Source organism: Microtus pennsylvanicus, chromosome 2 (genome assembly GCF_037038515.1).
Source record: "Microtus pennsylvanicus isolate mMicPen1 chromosome 2, mMicPen1.hap1, whole genome shotgun sequence".
Taxonomy (NCBI): Eukaryota; Metazoa; Chordata; class Mammalia; order Rodentia; family Cricetidae; genus Microtus; species Microtus pennsylvanicus.
Window position 1 is genome coordinate 125,473,941 of NC_134580.1, and position 15,746 is coordinate 125,489,686.

At 44.3% G+C, this 15,746-nt stretch overlaps 1 protein-coding gene across 1 annotated transcript; it reads left to right on the plus strand.

Annotated features, from left to right (window-relative positions):
- The first annotated feature begins 2,283 nt into the window (after positions 1-2,283).
- Cst8 (cystatin 8) lies at positions 2,284-15,437 on the plus strand. Its single transcript, XM_075963858.1, has 3 exons — positions 2,284-2,514; positions 12,369-12,482; positions 13,737-15,437. The coding sequence occupies exons 1-3, from the start codon at positions 2,284-2,286 to the stop codon at positions 13,818-13,820; spliced, it is 429 nt and encodes a 142-aa protein (XP_075819973.1). The 3' UTR covers positions 13,821-15,437.
- Positions 15,438-15,746: the final 309 nt, after the last annotated feature.

Consider the following 15,746-nt stretch of genomic DNA (forward strand, 5'->3'; position numbering starts at 1 on the left):
AGAGAGGCACGGTGCTGCCTCCAGGTTGAGTAACACTGAGTTTCTCCCCTCAGATTCTCGGAAAGCCCTCGGAGGGATGGAAGACTGGCAAGTGGGAGGGTGGGGCATTGCAGAGCAGGGAAGGCAGGAGCAGTACTGTCTGGAAGAATACCCAGAATGGAAGCCTGTGAGATCTTTCCTCCTATACTTTGGGTCTCTGGTAACTTCAGTTTCAGTGATCTATGGCAGAGAGTCAGCTCTTTCCTGGTCTTCTATTCCCATGAGCTTGTCATCATGCCCAGGGATAAGGTTTTTAGGAGCAGTTCTGTGCAGCTCCTTGAATGCAGCACAACAGCAGCCTTTGACCTTCTGACATGTGCAGCCTGCTTCCTCTCTCCCAGGCCCAGATCTGCTCGAACAGCGGAGGGAGAAGCTATTGGCCCAAACACATGAAGCCAAGGGGCCAAGCGTCAAGCATTTCTGATAGGCCGAGATAGGCACAAGTGGGCACATGAAGTCCCCACATGGAAGGTGCTTGCCTGCTGTCTCCAGGCCGCTGAGCTGCTTGGAGCCAAAGGCTAGAGGCTGAACAGATGCTATGAGACATGGATGGTCACAGACGCTATGGGGCACGGTCACAGATGTCACAGATGCTATGAGACATGGTCACAGGTGCTGTGAGGCATGGTCACAGGTGCTATATTACATCACAAAGCATGGCCTCCCTCTAAGGACCTGGGCCTCAAGGTCAGGGCTTACAGAGCTGCCTGGCCAGGACGTGAGTGTGAGCTGAGTGTGTCAGAGACACAGACGAGCCACAAGCTGGAGTGGCCCGAGTGAGGAAGGAGCCCAGCAGGACCAGCAGGTTGGACAGTCTGAGAGGGGTAGTGCCAGTGAACACTGGGGCACACCAGCTTTCATAGTCCTAGCTTACAAGACACAGTAGGTGGTGGCAGGCACAGGGCCATGTGGAAACATGTCAGGGTCTCCCAGGAGAGGATGTTTCTCTAGATGAATGGATCATACCCAGGATGGAGGCAAGAGGCAAAGGCCAAAGGCAGAACCCCTTTAACTAGGGGTGCTATTGGTACATTTTGTTAGACAGGAGACAGGTGGCTCTCAAGGGTGTCCCGAAGAGCTGTCTTGAATCCAGCTATACTGACACTGAGAAGGTGGGTTCTTGTAAGATCCTTGAGCTGCAAAATTTATCAGAAGCAAAATGGAGTCATTTCGTTGGGCCTTAGCCAGATCCACTAATGAAACACAAAGCTGGAGGCTCTGATGGGGAGGTCGACTCTGTACCGTGTACCTGATAAGAAAAACAGTTCTCAAAGATTCTGCCAGGACGCTAATCTTGCACAAAAGCCATTCAGCCTTCCACAGATGATAGACCTGCAAGGACAGCTACTCACTATCGTGTCTTTAACCTTGGACTGATGCCATCCTCATTGCTGATTCTTGCAACCACAGCTTTATTTCCAAAGTCTGATATAATCCTCCTCATTTTGTTTTTCATCTTTTCTTGTTTCAGCCTCCTTGAATATGCTCATTGTGTCTTAAGGAACACATTTTCCCATTGCAAGGCTCTGCTGCCTTGCAATAAACATAATAAGGATGTTTGGCATGTGTATTGTGATGTGGCAGTCACACATGTGTGTATGGATGTTCCTGTGTGTGTGTGTGTGTGTGTGTGTGTGTGTGTGTGAGAGAGAGAGAGAGAGAGAGAGAGAGAGAGAGAGAGAGAGAGCTACTTGTGCACCTGTGTGAATATATGTATGGAGGCAAGAGGTTGACATCAGATATTATCTCGCTGCATTGAGGCAGAAGTTTTCACCTGAAAACAGCCCAAGAATTTGGCTAGTTTAGCTAACTATATTGATTTTCTGTCTGCCCTGCCTCCAGTATGCTGGACTTAGAAACAGGCCATGAGACCCACCCTGCATTTTGTGGGTACTGGGGATCTGAACATCCACCCTCATGTTTGCATTACAAGTGCTTTTACCCACTGGGGCATCTCCGTAGTCCCATAGTCGATATTTAAAAAAATATATATATGTATGTGTGTGTGTGTGAGTGTGCATGAGAGAGAGATTGTGTGCGTAACATATAATGTGTGGATCCCACGATTGAACACATGTCTTCAGATTCTGCAGTCTTAACCCTCTGAGCGATCCTTATGGCTCCACCAATAATTAATACTCAGAGACCTTTTCTCTGTGTTATTTAATTTGGCAGACCTACAGCAGCGGAGCTCTAAGAGGACGTGGAGGGCAAACACCTCTCTGGCCTTTTGACCGAGGGACCATGACAAAATACGTGTGGCCCTTCATGCTCATCCTCATCATTCCAGTGGCTCTGGCAGTTGGCGCCGATCAAGCCAAGAATGAAGTGAAGGTGTTGAGGTACTTTGAATCTATCAACATCTCGAATGCCAATGTGAAGCAGTGTGTGTGGTTTGCTATGAAAGAATACAACAAGGGAAGCAAGGACAAGTATGTCTTCCTCGTGGACAGGACACTGCATGCCAAGCTTCAGGTAAGACAGGTCTGGTCAGACAGGACTTTTACATACGGTGGCACAGGCGAAGGCCAGGTTGAGAGAGGACACAAACGAGAATACAATCCTAAGTGTGTGACTCGTTATGCACACAGAGCCACAAAAGCAGTAGACTCACACGACCCTTCTCACACACGCCCCATTCAGGTTCTAGTCACGTGTATTAACTTAGTAACTCAGAACTGCTAATCGAATGCTCTCACGCTTATTGAGATCAGGAGAAAAATGAAGCACCAGGAATATTTTCCAATAATGTTGCCACAGAGAAGTGCTCCACAGAACAGGGAATATGGGGTTATACAGAGGGACATGTAACTGTCTACTGGATAAACTACTAGAGTGTCCTGTACTATTTCATTTTAATTTTTAAATTTATTTTTAGTTATGTGCATGCATGCCTGTAGTTGGGGAGTGCGCAGTTGCCTATGGGGGACAGAAGAGGACATTAGACACCCTGGGAAACTGAAGTTAAGGCAGTTGTGAGCCACTCATACGGGTTCTGGGAGCTGAAATCAGGTCCCTTACAAGAGTTCTATGTGTTTTGAGCTGCTGGGATATGTGTGTTAATGTTTTACCCAATGTGCATTTAGCAGAAGTGAAGACATTGATTTTATCGCAAAAGTGTGTCCTTTTTTTTTTTGTTTTGTTTTGTTTTTTTTTTTTTAAATTTTTTTATTGAAAAAAGGAGGATAAAGAAAAGAAAAAAAACAAATTTCCACCTCCTCCCACCAGCCTCCCATTTCCCTCCCCCTCCTCCCACTCTTCTCCCCCTCCTCCCACTCTTCTCCCCCTCCTCCCACCCCTCTCCCCTTCCCCCCACTCCTCTCCCCCTCCCTTTCCCGTCCAAAGAGCTGTCAGGGTTCCCTGCCCTGTGGTACGTCCTAGGTCCTCCCCCCTCCATCCATATCTAGGAAGGTGAACATCCAGACTGGCTAGGCTCCCACTAAGCCAGCACATTGCGTAGGATCAAAACCGCGTGCCATTGTCCTTGGCGTCTCATCAGCCCTCATTGTTCGCCATGTTCCGAGAGTCCAGTTTTATCCCATGCTTTTTCTGGTAACAGTCCAGCTGGCCTTGGTGAGCTCCCAGTAGATCATCTCCACTGTCTCAGTGGGTGGGTGCACTCCTCGTGGTCCCGACATCTTTGCTCATGTTCTCACTCCTTCTGCTCCTCATTGGGACCTTGGGAGCTCAGTCCAGTGCTCCAGTGTGGGTCTCTGTCTCTATCTCCATCCATCACCAGATGAAAGTTCTAGGATGATATGCAATATATTCGTCAGTATTGCTCTAGGGTAGGGTCATTTCAGGTTCCCTATCCTCAGCTGCCCAGGGAACTAACTGGGGACCTCAGCTTGGGCACCTGGGAGCCCCTCTAGGGTCAAGTCTCCTGCCCACCTTAAAGTGGGTCCCTTAACTAAGAATTGTGGTTCCGTGCTCCCCTATCCAACCTTCCTTTATCCTGATCCTCCTGTTTCCCCAAGTCCACCCTCCTTCCCTTCTACCTTTTCTCTCCCCATCTCCCCTAACCCCCATCCCACCCCACCCCCAAGATCCCACTTTTCCCCCCGGCAATTTTGTCTACTTCCCTTATCCAAGAGGATAACTATATGTTTTTCCTTGGGTTCACCTTCTTACTTAGCTTCTTTAGATTCGCCTATTGTAGACTCCGTGAACCCTATTTATGGCTAGAAACCAATTATGAGTGAGTACATCCCATGTTCGTCTTTTTGGGCCTGGGATACCTCACTCAGGATAGTGTTTTCTATTTCCATCCATTTGCATGCAAAATTCGAGAAGTCATTTTTTTTTTTACCGCAGCGTAGTACTCTAGTGTGTATATATTCCATACTTTCTTCATCCATTCTTCCATTGAAGGGCATCTAGGTTGTTTCCAGGTTCTGGCTATTACAAATAATACTGCTATGAACATAGTTGAACAGATGCTTTTGACATGTGATAGAGCATCTCTTGGGTAAATTCCCAAGAGTGGTATTGCTGGGTCCAGGGGTAGGTTGATCCCGAATTTCCTGAGAAACCGAAACACTGACTTCCACAGTGGTTGCACAAGATTGCATTCCCACCAGCAATGGGTGAGGGTACCCCTTCCTCCACAGCCTCTCCAGCAAAGGCTATCCTTGGTGTTTTTGACTTTAGCCATTCTGACAGGTGTAAGATGGTATCTCAAAGTTGTTTTGATTTGCATTTCCCTGATCGCTAAGGAGGTTGAGCATGACCTTAAGTGTCTTTTGGTCATTTGAACTTCTTCTGTTGAGAATTCTCTGTTCAGTTCAGCGCCCCATTTTTTAATTGGGTTAATTAGCATTTTAAAGTCTAGTTTCTTGAGTTCTCTATATATTTTGGAGATCAGACCTTTGTCTGTTGTGGGGTTGGTGAAGATCTTCTCCCAGTCAGTAGGTTGCCTTTGTGTCTTAGTGACAGTGTCCTTTGCTTTACAGAAGCTTCTCAGTTTTAGTAGGTCCCATTTATTCAATGTTGCCCTTAATGTCTGTGCTTCTGGGGTTATACCTAAGAAGCGATCGCCTGTGCCCATCTGTTGTAGGGTATTGCCCACTTTCTCTTCTATCAGATTCAGTGTTTTCGGGCTGATATTGAGGTCTTTAATCCATTTGGACTTGAGTTTTGTGCACGGTGATAGATATGGGTCTATTTTCATTCTTCTACAGGTTGACATCCAGTTGTGCCAGCACCATTTGTTGAAGATGCTTTCTTTCTTCCAATGTAAACTTTTAGCTCCTTTATCGAAAATGAGGTGTTCATAGGTTTGTGGGATAAAGTCCGGGTCTTCTATACGATTCCATTGGTCGACTTCTCTGTTTTTATGCCAGTACCACCCTGTTTTCATTACTGTAGCTCGGTAATAGAGTTTGAAGTCAGGGATGGTAATGCCTCCAGAAGATCCTTTATTGTATAGGATTGTTTTGGCTATCCTGGGTTTTTTGTTTTTCCATATAAAGTTGATTATTGTCCTCTCCAGATCTGTGAAGAATTTTGATGGGATCTTGATGGGGATTGCATTGAATCTATAAATTGCCTTTGGTAGAATTGCCATTTTTACGATGTTGATCCTCCCAATCCAAGAGCAAGGGATGTCCATCCATTTTTTGGTATCCTCTTCAATTTCTTTCTTCAATGCCTTAAAGTTCTTGTCAAATAGATCTTTCACTTCCTTGGTTAGATTTACCCCAAGATATTTTATGCTGTTTGTGGCTATCGTGAATGGAGAAGCTTCTCTGATTTCCCTCTCTGCTTCCATATCCTTTGAGTATAGGAGGGCGACTGATTTTTTGGAGTTGATCTTGTATCCTGCCACATTACTAAAGCTGTTTATCAGCTGTAAAAGTTCTTTGGTGGAATTTTGGGGGTCGCTTATGTACACTATCATATCATCTGCGAATAACGAAAGTTTATCTTCTTCATTTCCAATTCGAATCCCCTTGATCCCATTATGCTGTCTTATTGCTATTGCTAGAACTTCCAGCACTATATTGAAGAGGTATGGCGAAAGTGGGCAGCCTTGTCGTGTTCCTGAGTTAAGCGGGATGGCTTTGAGTTTCTCTCCATTTAATTTGATGTTAGCTGTCGGCTTGCTGTATATAGCTTTTATTATATTTAGGTATGACCCTTGTATCCCTAATCTCTCCAAGACTTTTAACATAAATGGATGTTGAATTTTGTCAAATGCTTTTTCAGCATCTAATGAAATGATCATATGGTTTTTTTCTTTCAGTTTATTTATATGATGGATTACATTGATAGATTTTCGTATGTTGAACCAGCCCTGCATCTCAGGAATGAAGCCTACTTGATCATAATGGATAATTTTTCGGATGTGTTCTTGGATTCGGTTTGCCAGTATTTTGTTGAGGATTTTTGCGTCGATATTCATGAGTGAGATCGGCCTGTAATTCTCTTTCCTGGTTGAGTCTTTGTGTGGTTTTGGTATCAGAGTAACTGTAGCTTCATAAAAGGAATTTGGTAATGACCCTTCTGTTTCTATATTGTGGAATACATTGAGGAGTATAGGTATTAGGTCTTCTTGGAAGTTCTGGTAGAATTCCGCATTGAAACCATCTGGCCCTGGGCTTTTTTTGGTAGGGAGGATTTTGATAACAGCTTCTAGTTCTTCGCGACTGACAGGTCTGTTTAGCTTGTTCACCTGGTCCTGATTTAATTTTGGTAAATCGTATTTATCTAAGAAAGTGTCCATTTCTTTTACATTTTCCAGTTTAGTGGCATACAAGCTTTTGTAGTAAGATCTAATGACTCTCTGAATTTCCTCTGTGTTTGTGGTTATGTCCCCCTTTTCATTTCTGATCTTATTAATTTGCAAATTTTCTCTCTGCCGTTTGATTAGTTTGGATAGGGGTTTGTCAATCTTGTTGATTTTTTCCAGGAACCAGCTTCTTGATTCATTGATTCTTTGGATTGTTTTTTGTGTTTCTATTTTGTTGATTTCAGCCCTCAGTTTGATTATTTCCAGTCTTCTACTCCTCCTAGGTGAGTCTGCTTCTTTTTTTTCTAGAGCTTTCAGGTGGGCTGTTAAGTCTCCAATATGTGCTTTCTCTGTTTTCTTTAAGTGGGCACTTAGTGCTATGAACTTTCCTCTCAGGACTGCTTTCATAGTGTCCCATAGGTTCGAGTATGTTGTTTCTTTATTTTCATTGAATTCAAGGAAGACTTTAATTTCTTTCTTTATTTCCTCTTTAATCCAGGTATGGTTCAGTAGTTGACTGTTCAGTTTCCATGAGTTTGTAGGCTTTCTGGGGGTAGCATTGTTGTTGAATTCTAACTTTAATCCATGGTGGTCTGATAAGACACAGGTGGTTAGTAATATTTTTTTGTAGCTGTGTAAGTTAGCTTTGTTACCAAGTATGTGGTCAATTTTCGAGAAGGTTCCATGAGCTGCAGAGAAAAAGGTATATTCTTTCCTATTTGGGTGGAATATTCTATAGATGTCTGTTAAGTCCATTTGCTTCATTACCTCCATTAATTCTCTAATTTCTCTGTTAGGTTTCTGTTTGATTGACCTGTCCATTGGTGAAAGAGGAGTATTGAAGTCTCCTACTATTAGTGTGTGCGGTTTGATGGCTGCCTTGAATTTTAACAATGTTTCTTTTACATACGTGGGTGCTTTTATATTAGGGGCATAGATATTCAGGATTGAGATTTCTTCCCGATGAATTTTTCCTGTTATGAGTATAAAATGTCCCTCTCCATCTCTTTTGATTGATTTAAGTTTGAAGTCCACTTTGTTAGAAATTAGTATGGCCACACCTGCTTGTTTCTTAGGTCCATTTGCTTGATAAGCCTTTTCCCAGCCCTTTACTCTGAGTAGGTGCCTGTCTTTGTGGTTGAGGTGTGTTTCTTGTAGACAGCAGAATGTTGGATCCTGTTTTCGTATCCAGTCTCTTAGCCTGTGCCTTTTTATAGGTGAGTTGAGTCCATTGACATTAAGTGATATTAATGACCAGTGGTTGTTAACTCCGGTCACTTTTTAAGTAGTAGGGTTTGTGTGTTTCCCTTCTTTGAGTTGCGCTGGTGAAGGGTCTCTAGATGTCTGAGTTATTGAGGTCTTTGTTGGACTCCTTGGTTAGTGATTTTCCTTCTATTATTTTCTGTAAGGCTGGATTTGTGGCTACGTATTGCTTAAATTTGTTTTTATCCTGGAAAATTTTGTTTTCTCCATTTATGGTGAATGAAAGCTTGGCTGGAAATAGTAGTCTGGGCTTGCATCCATGGTCTCTTAGTTTTTGCAGTACATCTATCCAGGACCTTCTGGCTTTCATGGTTTCCATAGAGAAGTCAGGTGTAAGTCTGATAGGTTTACCTTTATAAGTAAGTTGGCCTTTTTCCTTTGCGGCTCTTAATATTCTTTCTTTATTCTGTATATTTTGTGTTTTGATTATTATATGGCGAGGGGATGTTTTTTTTTGATCCAGCCTATTTGGGGTTCTGTATGCCTCTTGAACCTTCATAGGTACATCCTTCTTCAGGTTGGGAAAGTTTTCTTCTATAATTTTGTTAAGTATATTTTCTGGACCGTTGAGCTGCACTTCTTCTCCTTCTTCTACTCCAATTATTCTTAGGTTTGGTCTTTTTATTGTGTCCCATATTTCCTGAATGTTTTGTGATGAGAGTTTGTTGGACTTGCTGTTTTCTTTGATCAGTGCGTTTATTTTCTCTATGTTATCCTCAGACTCTGAGATTCTTTCTTCTATCTCTTGTATTCTGCTGGTTATGCTTGTTTCTGTAGTCTCTATTCGTTTACCTAGATTTTCCATGTCCAGCCGGCCCTCTGTTTGTGTTTTCTTCTTTGCCTCCATTTCATTTTTCAAATCATGAACTGTTTCCATTATCTGCTTGATTGTTTTTCCTTGCTTTCCTAGGGTATCATTCACTGATTTACTCAATTCCTCGAACTTTCTGTTATACTTCTCATCCATTTCTATAAGGGCGTTTTTTATATGCTGTTTAAGGGTGTCAATCACTGTCATGAAGTCAGTTTTTTCTCCTTCTTCATGATTAAGGTGTTCATGTCCTCCTGTTGTGAGGTCGCTGGCTTCTGGTGGTTTCGTGTTGTTCTTCAGATTGTTGGGTGAATTCTTGCATTGGCGTCTCCCCATCTCTTCCTTCCAATATTCTCCTATGGATCTTCTTTTACAGGATCAGGTCTTCTTGCCAACTGATGTACCTTCCAAGTGATGTCACTCCCCCGTGATGTTTCTCCTGGAGTCCAGTTCCGATCTCCTTGCTGCTTGGTTAGCTTGCAAACAAAGGCCCACCCTGCTTGCTGCAGGCAGGTTATGGAGACAAAGGAGCTACCACCTTCCCCTTTGCACTCACCTTCGGGTTCAGTCCCAGCGCCCAGGCAGGCTGAACAGGGAGGCACTCTGCTCCAAGAAGGGAGGGATGGAGGGAGACAGGGGGTAGGGGGATCTGGATGTAAGCTGGATGGGATAGGAAGAGAGAGGAGGTACCGGGCAGTGTAGCCCTGTAGGTTGATCAGGAAGTGTAGGTGGGCTGTTCCCGGGTGCCGCAGCACTCACTCACCACAATGATGTCTCACTAGGTGCCCTGATCGAAACTCCGTGCTGCTTGGTTCGCTCGCAGACAAAGGGCCCACCCTGCTTGCTGCAGGCGGGCTATGGGGACAAAGAAGCCCCCGAGCTCCCCTTTACCCTACGCTTGGGGTTAGGACCCAGCGCCCAAGCAGGCAGAGCAGGGAGGCTCTCTGCCACCAGGGAAGGGAGGGGGGCAAGTGTGTCCTTTTTTACAGAGCAATGCACTGCCCAGCTCTAAGAAACATGGTCCACATAAATCCAATGGGCACAGTGCTTCCTGGAGTTGGCAACACAGGACTTACTGCTCTCTTTTGTATAACCTCTTCCCCAATGGCAATGCAGGAATTGGAAACTGAAGCCTCAGTTAGTTGATGGTGTGATTGAATTGGAGAGGTTTTCAACAGTGATGTCACTGTTACGACAATTCATGTTTCCCCATGTCTCAGGAAAACATGTCCTCAACATTGTATCTCTAGGACATGATGCTGATGATGTAGCATCCTTTACTGATGATTTGCACTCCACAATCCCTCTTTTATAGCCTCTCGTTCACTTTCTTTGGTGCTCAGGTAGCACGAACAGTTGGCAGTAGTAAATTTCTCATGAGCCGTTTTTGTCTTAGCTCCTGTGAGGGGGATGGTGAAATGAACAACATTCTTCAGACTATGGGGAGCCAGAAGTCAAACAAAAGAAAACCCCTCAGTCAGAAATTAGAATTCTGTTTTGTATTGTGGTACAGCACAGGGGATCAGACTGTCAGGGGAAGGTTTTAGACAATGTTTTCCACCTGTAGAATGTATAAATGCTGTACCAAACAGACCAAATCTACTATTAAAATGAGAGTCTCTAAGTGGTGTCCTGGCCTTGGGAGGTGGTCAGCTTTTCTGGATGGTGTCAGTACATAGTGTTGGCAAGAACTGTCACTGTCTTGGGCGTGACCTGGAAGGAAAGGTTTGAAGTCAGAGCAGGAGTTAATGTTGTGGGGGGAGGCTGTTGGGAGGCGGTCTTCCCCAGAAGCAGAGCATCATGGTAGAATTCAAGGGCAGGTGGTGCATTTTGGAGGCCTTTACAGCAGGCTCTGCGAGGATAGGAGAGAAAGGAGACACGGCAGTGGAAGGTGGCTGACCCAGGGGTGAGTTAATGAGACTGATGGAGTTGGTCTTCTTGACCTTGGGAAGGCATACAGAATGCATCAGGCTGGGCCACTTTGTGGGTGGTTGGGCTATTTATCTACCAATCCCCTTCTGCCCACTGCTGAAAGCTGGTTTAGGAGCTCTTGGTTCCTGCTGGGAGCAGGAAGTCTCAAGCAAGAACCACAGGAGCTGGCACTATGTTTGGGAACAATACTGATAGCATCTGCTGCAAAAGGTCGGCAGGAAGGACCAGGGACGCGAGGGTGGGAAAGTACAGTCAGGCGGTCTAGATCCTTCCTGTAAGGCTGCCAGCATGGCACCATGCCATGCTTGGCCTTAAAGGAGGGCCAAGATTTTCAGTTTGTTGTGGGAACACACAAATATTTGGGCTAGGAAGCATTTAGGATTCCTGTGATCAAATTTGAGTTGCAAGGTTGTCTCTTTTCTTCTCTCTCTCTCTCTCTCTCTCTCTCTCTCTCTCTCTCTCTCTCTCTCTCTCTCTTTCTCTCTCTCTCTGTTGTTGTTAAATCAAGAATCTTCATGATGATCTATCCATGCCTTTTGCTATTGTACTATGTCCCTAGTTCCCGAATTTGAATTTTAAAAATAGCACCTGGCTAACTTATTTATAGAAAGAGTTTGTGGGGACACAGTCAGGATGTCCACATAACAGCAATACCTAGCCTCCTGGCTTTTATTCTCAATTCTTTGTGGTCACAAGCAGAAAAGCCTCACCTTTCCTGGCTGGCTTAGCAGAGACGGCAGATTGGTGAGCCTGGTGGGCAGGTGGTGTCAGCCCTAGTGCTGAGAGTCTTCTTTTAGAAACTTGGATCAACTGCTAGATACATACTGGAACCTTCTGTGTACTTGAAAATAGAAGGGGAGCAAGTGACACCTTCCTCTGGAGGACTGAAGAGTCCCTGAGTTTTCCCTCCTCCCCAGAAGATGGCACCTCACAACGCTCATCCGTTTTCTCCGACTCTCCCAGTCTTTCTGTGCTTGCTTCTACAATGTTCCCTAAGCTTCTGCAGGGGAGACAGAGAGATGCCCCTGTTTAGGGCTGATCACTGAAGAATCATTTAGTCTCAGAACTTTGACCATTATGGGTCTCTGTGTTTCCTCTCAGTCACTGTAAACAAATGCATCTCTGACCTAGGCCATCCTAATTTATGGGCATAAAATAAATATTGAGTGGCTGTGTTTGTGTCTTGCCTGCAACTGGTGGCATAAGTTTGAGTGCAGAATTTTCTACTCATGGCATCATGTTGATGCTCTAAAAATTTCAGATTTTAGAGTATATCTTATTTCAGGTTTTTGGATGCGGATTGCATGAACTAGATGGTCTAGTCCACAGTATTTTCGGCTTTCTCTAAGTCTATCACTTACTCCCAAACCCAATGTGTAGCTCTGCTGGTGATGATGCCCTGGGCCCAGCTTATCCTTCCAACACAGGCCAGAGTCACTTCTGCCCATCTTGAGAGCACAGTAAAAATCGAAGTCAACCTTATGGAGGTCTGTAGATAAAGCGAGAAGGATTGTGTGTTTACCAAAGTTTGGGGAGTTATATAAAAACGTGTTTTTTTTTTAAAATTAAAATTGCACCATTGTTCATTGACAGATTACAGACCAAATGGAATACCAAATTAATGTTCAGATTGCCCGCAGCAATTGTAAAAAGCCTCTAAACAATACTGTAAACTGCGTCACTCAAAAAAACTCCAAACTGGAAAAGGTGAGTGACAAATGAGCCATCTATGACAAACGTAAGTGACTTCAAGTCCCATCTGGGATTATCAAGGCTTCTAGGTAGCTGGTTAATCTTGGGTGCCCAGATTATTATTGTAGGAGGTCTGAATGGCTCCCCATGTGGGATCTCATATGGCCCACCTTGCTGCCCTCAGAGTAGAAGATGAAGGATGTCATCAAGGCCACTCCTACTCTAAGGCTTCCACGACTCTGGGCTTTTGATGCAGGAGAAACTATTGGCATCTGTTCACTGAAAGTCTGTCCTCTTGGACTGAGACTCACTTCCCCGGCTGGTGAGGTGAATCACTCATGCCTGGGTAGACACAAAGGAAGTCTGTTGGCACACTCATCTACACATAGATATTATTGATCTGCAGCAGGCCTATTCCAGGTGCTGGAGATTAGGCACCATCTAGCTCAGACAACTTCTCACCTGTTAAGCATAGCCCATCTCAGACTTGGGTTACCTTGGAGATGAGGAAGCTATACCATTCATTTTCCCATTACCATTTGTGCACCAGCTGAGAGCTTCTCAGAGAGCTCTTGGCTTACAATTTCCTAGGGTTTTAGTTGATAAAAACTGGGCTCAAGCAGGGGTGGAGAGCAGCACATGACATGATAGGCTTAATTAAGAGGCTTTTGGACACAGCCTATATGTCTTGAGCCCTAAACTATTCATTCCATGGTGAAGCTGAGGTTGGTGAACGGCCTGGCTTGGCAGAGGTATCTGCTTTTCTTTCTTTACTCGGATGGTTCTCCGGCATAAAAAGAGACCAGCATCACACGGAGGCCCCACCTGCAGATGGCTGGGTCCCGTTTGTAGTTTCTGATTCAAGGATTTTCATCCTGAGAAAATCCCTAGAGGACATTTTGAAAGCCTCTGCTGTATGTATTGAGCAAACATTTGCCAGTAAAACGAACAGAGTGTGTCCAGTCATGTTTGACTGAAGTTGTCTCCACACACTAAGTTTTAGAAAGGGTATCATGCCCAGACAATAGAAGGTACTCACTAGGACAAACATATCAGCCCTGGGCACGTCCTAACATCATCTCACATCTGATTGGTCATTCACTGTTGTTTGGAAGATTGTGATTTTAAGTTTATGTTTTATGCTGGGCTCCCTGGAGTTTTAGGACAGTTGGTGACTTTTATTCTACCATATTCCCAGGCTGATGCCTAACGACAGGGTAGTTCTCCTTTGGACATGCTACTGATGTTCACTGTTACTGTCTTTTTCAGAAAGTAAATTGCAGCTTTTTGGTCGGAGCGCTTCCCTGGAATGGCGTGTTCACCCTGTTGGACAAGGACTGCAAAGATATCTAAGGGTGTCGTGAAGCATCCCTCCCACTTCTGAGTCTGCCTTTCTCTGTGATAAAAGAGCAACGTTGGTTCAAGGCTGCCACCATCACTTTGCTTGTGTGTGCCTCCCCTGCTTGCTTTCTTATTAGTTTCACATTAAAGGAAAGGGATAAAATAGGGACTCTGCCCTGGTACCAAAGATGGACCCTCACCTGTAGCCAGCTTCAGGACCACCAGAGTGTGGACTACTTTTGCTCCACAGGGTCAATGGAAGGAGAAATGTATTTTGATTGGATAATAATCCCTTAAAGAGATCTGAACCTGGTGGGTATTGTTCAAAAAATCTCTTCTAGATGCTTCTCTGGACCTGAGGCTCCTTCCTGTCTAAGAGTTCCAGGCGGGATATCACCATGTCAGGAGGAATAGCCCATCCCTGGGGGGAGGTGTGATTTGTGAATTGGGGGACTTTTGTTTCTTCTGCCAATTTGAGAAATGGTCAGAAAGAGAAAGCAAGAGACCAAAGTGAACTGTGTTGCCTGAATGTATCTGTGTGCATGCATTCATGTGTGAGCATGCATGTGTGAGAAGAATACAACAGGAACAAGAGGGGAAATGGGAGAAGGGGGGAGATAGAGATGGAAGCGGATGAACGTGGATGATGGCAAGAGGTAGAATTCCTTGGCAGAAAGTGGTCATGTCTGGGCTGGAGATATGGTGGTTAAAAACACTTGCTACTTTTCAGAGGGCCTAAGTTTGATCCCCAGAACACACATGGCAGCTCCCAGAACCATCTGAACCCCAGGCTCAGGGAATCCAACACCTTCTTCTGGCTTCTACGGGAGCCAGATATACGTGTGCTGTATGTATATGTGCGTGTGTGTGTGTGTGTGTTCAGGCAAAACACTCATAACCAGAAAATAAATATAAATCTTACAAAAACCACCTATGTATCTAATGGGGAATAGAGAATTCCAGTTTTGTGATATGAACAAGTTATCAGTGTTACTTCGCTTGGCACTGCTCAAGTGTACATTTAAAATGTTTAAGATGGTAATCTTGTGTTAGATGTATTTTACCACTATTTAAAAAAATTAAAAGACCTGTACATTTTTTATTTCACTTCTATAGTTCTGGGGATGGAACCCGTGATTTTTGAGTGACACATCTGTCTGAAACATAGTGTCAGGCATGATTCAGAAGGCCAGACACATATTCCATGAACCCAACATGAGCCGGGATTTATTCACTTTGTCAGGTTGACAAAAGATTTCAATATTTCTTCCCAGACAGAAGGAAGTCATGAATCTCAAAGGCATAAGGCCTTGCGCACTTAAGCCAAGCCCGTCTGCTCATGTGTGACCTGTGTGAATGTGAGGACTGACCGTTCTAAAGGGGTGGATGGGGCTGGAAGCAGTAGGTGGTCCTGCAAGAGCATCTTAGGAGGAACTTTTCTATGTGGTGGGTGCGGTTAGACACATCAGATGATTTGTAGTCTGTCAGTGAACAAGGTAAGACGGTCACCAGGGCTTAGGACAGGTGGTAGCTCCCGAGGTTTTGGGGAGCAACCCCAAGTCCAGGGTGTCCTTTTTTGATAATTCTTTGTGGGTGTCTTTGTGGTAGAGGCTGGAAAGGCAATTTCCAAGGGGCAAAATGGAGGTTATTCTGCCTCAGTCTCTTAACCATATTCTGACTTCCTGTCATTCTGCAACCAAGAAGTGAAAGGAAAATGCTGGCCTGAAACATGGAAAAGGCAAAGGAAGTCAGTTTGTCCTTTGAGAGCATCTTGTTGCAGTACTAATTGGATTCTAGGTTTAAAAAAATTAAAAAGTCAGTTTTTTCTCTGAATATGTTTGTCTGTTTTCTTGTTTGAACATGAATTTAAATATGATTTATATGTTAGATCTTTTATATTTGTGCTGTATCCTTCTGAGCTCCAGAAACACAAATGAA

Coding starts and splice junctions, on each gene's coding strand:
- Cst8 (XM_075963858.1), top strand. CDS start 2,284: ATGACAAAATACGTGTGGCCCTTCATGCTCATCCTCATCATTCCAGTG. Junction 2,515..12,368: donor CACTGCATGCCAAGCTTCAG/GTAAGACAGGTC, acceptor GTTCATTGACAG/ATTACAGACCAAATGGAATA. Junction 12,483..13,736: donor AAAACTCCAAACTGGAAAAG/GTGAGTGACAAA, acceptor TGTCTTTTTCAG/AAAGTAAATTGCAGCTTTTT.